The sequence below is a fragment of the Halyomorpha halys genome, unplaced genomic scaffold (assembly GCF_000696795.3).
Source record: "Halyomorpha halys isolate HHAL.00 unplaced genomic scaffold, Hhal_1.1 Scaffold298.1, whole genome shotgun sequence".
In the NCBI taxonomy this organism is placed as follows: domain Eukaryota; kingdom Metazoa; phylum Arthropoda; class Insecta; order Hemiptera; family Pentatomidae; genus Halyomorpha; species Halyomorpha halys.
Genome location: NW_027107540.1, coordinates 570,498 through 576,747, shown reverse-complemented (window position 1 = coordinate 576,747; position 6,250 = coordinate 570,498). Strand labels below are relative to the sequence as shown.

The 6,250-nt window shown below is 31.2% G+C and overlaps 1 protein-coding gene across 2 annotated transcripts in view; it reads right to left on the bottom strand.

Annotated features, from left to right (window-relative positions):
* LOC106680903 (uncharacterized) overlaps positions 1 to 6,250 on the bottom strand; it is a 132,838-nt gene that overhangs the window by 21,824 nt on the left and 104,764 nt on the right. For both annotated transcript variants that reach the window (XM_067045893.1, XM_067045894.1), the window contains 5 exons: positions 6,000 to 6,172; positions 3,443 to 3,621; positions 2,292 to 2,542; positions 413 to 703; positions 130 to 343 (listed from right to left, as the gene is read on the bottom strand). In XM_067045893.1, coding sequence (XP_066901994.1) covers positions 130 to 343; positions 413 to 703; positions 2,292 to 2,542; positions 3,443 to 3,621; positions 6,000 to 6,172 — 1,108 coding nt within the window. The remainder of the gene's footprint in view (positions 1 to 129; positions 344 to 412; positions 704 to 2,291; positions 2,543 to 3,442; positions 3,622 to 5,999; positions 6,173 to 6,250) is intronic.

The window sequence follows — 6,250 nt, the reverse complement described above, 5'->3', positions numbered from 1 at the left end:
TAATATTTTTATATATACATCGATAAATTCATATGGTGTAAAATTGATAACAATTCAAAACGGTGAAATCGAGCTGATAATACGAGTATAAGCGAAATCCTAAGAATTAGAAAAACTATATTCACTTACACCATAAAAACAGGTCTTTTACTTTGAGGATCTGTTATATCACTGTTATCGGATGAAACCGATTCTTCACTTGTTGCCCTTACAACTTCTCTGTAACATGGGCACAGAGAAGGCATTTGCTTGGCTGCTTGGTAAAACTTCGGGCACAACATATTCAAATGCATTATTCCTATTCTCCGGTAGCATAGGGACCCGTATACAGCTTTTATTATACCTGAAAAAAAAAATGTTTAGCGAAAATCATTTCATTAATAGCTTATAAATTTGTGTGACAGTTACTTACCAAAAATTAGCAGAATGATATAAACATGTATAATGGTAACGGTCGCACGTGACAGGTGCTTTCTAAAACGTTGATCAGTGACTTGCTTACTATGCAAAACATCCGTTTCGGGTACACTTCCAATGAATCCTGCTGCGTGGTAGTGATCGATCGACATTGGTTGACACCCGTATTTTTGAGAGGATGCTGCACATGAGCACAAGCAGTGCCATACGCAAAAACATCTGTCGTATTTCTGAATACGGATTCTCCTCACTGCTAAAGTTTCACTGCGATTATTTAGGATCTCGACTGTAAAAAAATAAAACATTCAGTAAGTATACAAGTGATAATCATGTATATGACTAATTTTATGTTTTATCGTGAATAAATATTTCATTTTATTAAATAATATATAATTTTGTATAATTAAATTATAAATAAGTATTAATAGTAAATTCTTGGCTTAAAATTACAAATTTTATAAAACCTACGTTAAAATTAATAATCAGTAAATTTTTTTTTGTTTAAAATAATTCTTATTTATTATAGGAGCTACGTGGCTCAGTAGTAAGGAGTTGTGCTACTCCAAGGACCTAGATTCGAATTCGGCTGTGGTAGACAATTATTATGTTACTGTAGGCCTGAGTCAACCCTGTGGGTTCGGGAGCCATTCGGGGTCCACCCAGCCTCATAAAGTGGGTACTCTTATGCTGGGAAAAATCTGATGGTCGATCATGATTCTGATTAAATCACTATCTTGCACAACTGTAGGTCTAGTAACAGTACTTACAAAGTACTGCAATCCAGACCCTTCATGGAATGTAGCACTAAAGATTTATTGTATGATAGGATCTAGTAGTACAGTCTAGTAAAGTTCGTAAACACAATAAATTGAATAATAAAAACTTGTACCAACATAGGTACACAGCTCACAATATGAATCAGATTCATTTTTCACTGTGGACTTTTTTCTTATGGAAACGTTAGGGTTTTTTTTTTGTTTTGTTTTTTTGTAGTATTACACGAATAATACTTTTTTGTATTTTGATTTCCAGATTTAATACTTTTTGAACTGCTCCACCACCATGCCAATATCCCATACTGGAAGACAGGTTGATCCATCACGAAATTAACTGTTCTTATTATTTTTCTCAAGGTATTCCTCAATACTCAAAATATGTAAATTCATCTTCGCGAATAGTTCAGTAACAAAATTTCAAGGTCATCTGCTGTTCCTATTGTATAATTTAAATAAAAAATTGAATTTATTTTTAATCAGAAAATGCGTGTCAGCTTGCATTTGCAAGATTCTGTCTTCGCCAAAACACGTAATTTTTACAGGAATGTAGAGAAACAAAATATAAAATAATTTAATGGTTTAACTTTTTACTTCTGGATATCAGAAATTAAAAAGTATAAAAGTTAAATCTTTTCATTTTAAATCGGTTTCTACCCATAAACAAACTGCAGTGCACTGGATGCGGTTCCGGTAACATCACGTTTCCTTTCAAAATTGTAGATGAAATAAACCTTCATTCGCATCGAGTTATAAAACAAAATTTGAGCAATTTAATACTCTAAATTTCATTAACTTACATATTCATGCTAATTGTAATAAATTAATGGTTATTGGGTATAAGCCTAAAAATAAACGGCGGCCATTTTGAAAATTGTGGTATATTAGTCCTCCACACCCTCTGGGAGTGGCGAACATTTTACCATCATCTTTTTTGAGACTTTTTTTTCAAAGAGGTCGTAGGCAAATCAAATTTATGAAGAGTATTGAACTTATGCAATAGACATAATTCATATTTAGGAAGGTAGCTTTTTTAATTATAATTCATATTTAATAGGCATTTATAATTATATTGCGTAACTTAGAGAATCGTTTCATTACCTGAACAATGGAATCGAGTCGGACGTGTAGTTCCGTAAAGAGTAGCCCTGAAGGTGTGCACTCTGAAAGGTGCGACGTACACTAGTGGCCCGATATTATCATACCATATGGTGGGTACATTAATTGGACAGTTAGAAATTTTTGGACGATATGCAGTTGAAATGTAACCGGCGTTAGTCACTTTAATGGTTATCTTTGTTTGGTGCTCGCACGTGGAATCAACCAGGATTTCATGGATAAGTGCTGGGCTTCTAAAAAAATAAAATAAAAGATACATATAATAGAAGTCAAGTTACAACATAATAACTTATAAATCGATAGAAAAAATCAAATACAAATTCGAGTAATTAAAAATTCAAATAAAAATAATTTAAAGAAATAGAAAATAATATGACAGAATAAAATAAATTTGCAACTATATAAGCTTTTTAAAAAATATTTTGCAACGGAATGAAAAATTGTTTTGTTTTTACTGGGACGTTCAGCCCCATTAAGAATAACAAAAATATTCATCTTTGTATACCTTCGCTATGATAAATTATTCATACTAAACAATTAATAATTATATAATGAAAACATACAAAAAACTGAATTTATATACATATGAATGATTTTTATCTTTTCATTTCATTAATTTATTTGTGTTATAATAAGAAGAAAACTATTTCTATTAAATAATTGGCCAGTGTATCATTAGTATAATGTATTCTAAGGGGACGTCAGTCCCAGAATAAAAAAAATATTTTATTTCATAAATGGACACAAATAATTTGAAAATTTATTTATTATTTACTAAAATTAAAAAATGATTGAATTCAATAATTTTGAAAAACAATAGATACATTTCTCAACAGAAGCTTTAGGTGACCAAATAGTAATCAATTTAGACTTGAAAAGAAGGCAACCTGCTGTTATATTTTAAAGTAATTAATCAGCTGCTAAAAGGAATCAGTATAAATAACTGATAAATACAGTTCATGTCACCTCCGCATGAAGAGTGTTCACCAGGAAGTAGATATATCTCGGGAAATGTTTTGTTTCAAAAATGAATTTGCTGCTTATTTAAGACTAAAAATTAACAGATATATCATATGTAGATACTTGATATTTTTTTTTCTCGAAAAAATAAAATAAAATGAAAGTAAACTTACTCATTTCTGATAACAATATTGTCATCGAGGCGCATTTCTATTTCAACAACACTTGTGTAATGGCCTGCGTAACCGACAGTCAAAAATTGTTTGCCTTCAGCGATCTTTATTGAATTCTCTTCGACTGCAGCAAAATTGTCGAGGAAATAATGCCCTGATTGATTATGCGATAGAGCTTCCTGTTGACAGAATAAAATTAAGTATTTGTATTAATTAATAAAATCTTGCAAGTTCTTAGGATTTATCTGATAAGAATAGTAAATAAATTATTAGGTATAGAAAGACGGGCCGTTCGCAGCTCTGGTGGTTGAGGCGTAGGTCATTACCACCTGGGACCATCGTTAGAACATGTTGGTCAATTATAGATACCCCCCTCCCCTTTTATATTAATTTTTTTAGAAAAAGTTATATGGGACCAGGGCCTGTAATTTTAAGATTTAAAAAAGAAATGATATCAATATTAAAGGTGGTATCCTTGAGAATGGTCTGAGGGCCGAAACATTGGAAAAATTTTAAAGAATAAAAGTTGAGAGGAAAAAAGGATCAAAATTGTTTTAAATTAAGAATAAACTAAACCACTCTCAAACAAGCATATATAAAATAATTAATCTAATGTCGAGTTACAATATTCTCTCTTCACTTTACATTTTATTACATCAATGTTGAAGAAGAAGTTGGAAAGACACCCCATATAGCTTAATTGTATATTTTATGTTAATTTTTTAATGTATGTTTTTAGTAAAAAAGAGGAGGAAAATATTACTTTTCAATGGATGTAATAAAAAGGAAGGAAGGAGAGAGCATTGTAACATTATGAACAATATTGGCAAGCATAGCAAGATTATAAAATAAATAATGCCTGAAGACGGGGCAATGGCAATTGTTCTTCATAAAGAATACTTTACTTTATTTATTTCTCAACCGCCCAGAAGAAAAAAAATCTTTTACTAATTAAATGTATAATTTAATAATCAATTAGTGAGATTCAACTTCAATTTCTTCTTATTTGGTATGTTTTTTCACATAATAGGTGTTGACGTTTTACACGATTCTCAAAACATACCTTTTATGTTTTAACAATATAATTGCTGTCATGTATTAAATTAAATTTGTTATATTCCGTATTTCTTCTATCTGTCTTTTTTTGTTCATTATTTTATTGGATATTTCTTTTATATTTATGGTAAAAATGTTTTTATTTCGTGTATAATACTTTCAAAAAAAATTTACTGATACTTTCAATATTTAATTTATTGATAAATAATACATTTTGCCCTTTCTTTGGCAATAAGAAATAATGATGTGATTAATTACATTCACATCAAAATCATAATATATATTAACAAATAAATACAATATGTAAAAGTAAATTTTCAAACTAATTGTAGTAATAAAATAAAAACGCTAATCACATTTACACTATTATTTACTAATATTTACACACACTACTCTATGACCTACATATCCCTTTTGTCGATGACCTCATACCAACCAGATTCTCAAAATTCCATATAAACCCTTCGAACCATCCTAATCCTTTGGTTCAAACTTATTAATTCAATTCAAATCTAATTCCACCCATCCCTACAGCCTACCTAGAAGGTTGTAACGGCAGTGGCCAAGAGACTTAGTGTAAAATAAAAATGGGCAATTGGAATTCTGGCAATGGTCAGATTCTCCACTTAAGTTCAGTGTTTGCGGCTTTAGCGCACTAGCTCAGCCTCCACTGACTCACTAGCAGTGATGCGGCGAGAGGGATGCGCTGGGATCTTTTGAGCTCTGCTCTACCGCTCACACGTGTGGATAGAATGGGCTCAGAGATCTTCAGGTCGATTGTGTAAATATTGTATATAAGAGTGTAAATGTGACTAGAGATTATGTTATTTTATTTATTTAATTTTTCGTACACATAGTTTGATTATGTTCATTTTGTTTATCCGCCTGTTTGTATATATTTTAAGAGAGATTTTTTTTTCCCATTAATTTATTTATTTTTATTCTTATTTTATTTTATTTTAATATGAATCTGATCATTCATCGTTATTACCTATTGCCCGCAACTGGGTGGCAAATTGTAATATCTGTCAATAAATCAAAAGTATTTAAAAAAACTAAAACAATATATTTACACACTCGCCCTGAGGATCTCCGAGCCCACACTAACCCCCACATATGAGGGGTAAAGCAGGGCTCTCCAAGATCCCAAAGCACCCCTCTCACCGCGTTACTTCCCAGGTACTAGCGAGCAATCATGAAAAAGAACAAGGTGAGCTAATGGCCTGGACTTGTAGACAAAATATTTTATTATAGATGACTTTTATTTAGTTATGGCACTTTTATTTAGGTTAAAACATAAATTCACGTTCTGAAAATAGGGAATAAAACCCGAAGTGTATACAGCTAATATTCGAATAAAAAACAATACAATATAAAAAATGGAGAGTTTAATCTTACTCTACCAGGACTGTAAGTATAACTAACTTCCAACTAAAATGCAAAAAATATGAAATAATTTAATCAATTCATTGACCTATGTTAATAAAATGAAGCTACTTACATTGTCGTGCGTCCAAAAATCCAATGGTTGGTTATGTAAGCAGCTTCCTGCAGGCTTATTACATCTGTCCGTCTGCCCAGCAAACGCGGAGTAACCTACTCCTGCTTTATCACAGTCTTCCCCGTCATGCGTAATTCCATTTGGACTCACAAGTAAGTATCTACCTGGACCCTCTGAAACATATAGTCATTTGTAATCGAATGATGAAGGTATAAACATGGATTAAAATTCAGATCATTTTAAATTGAATT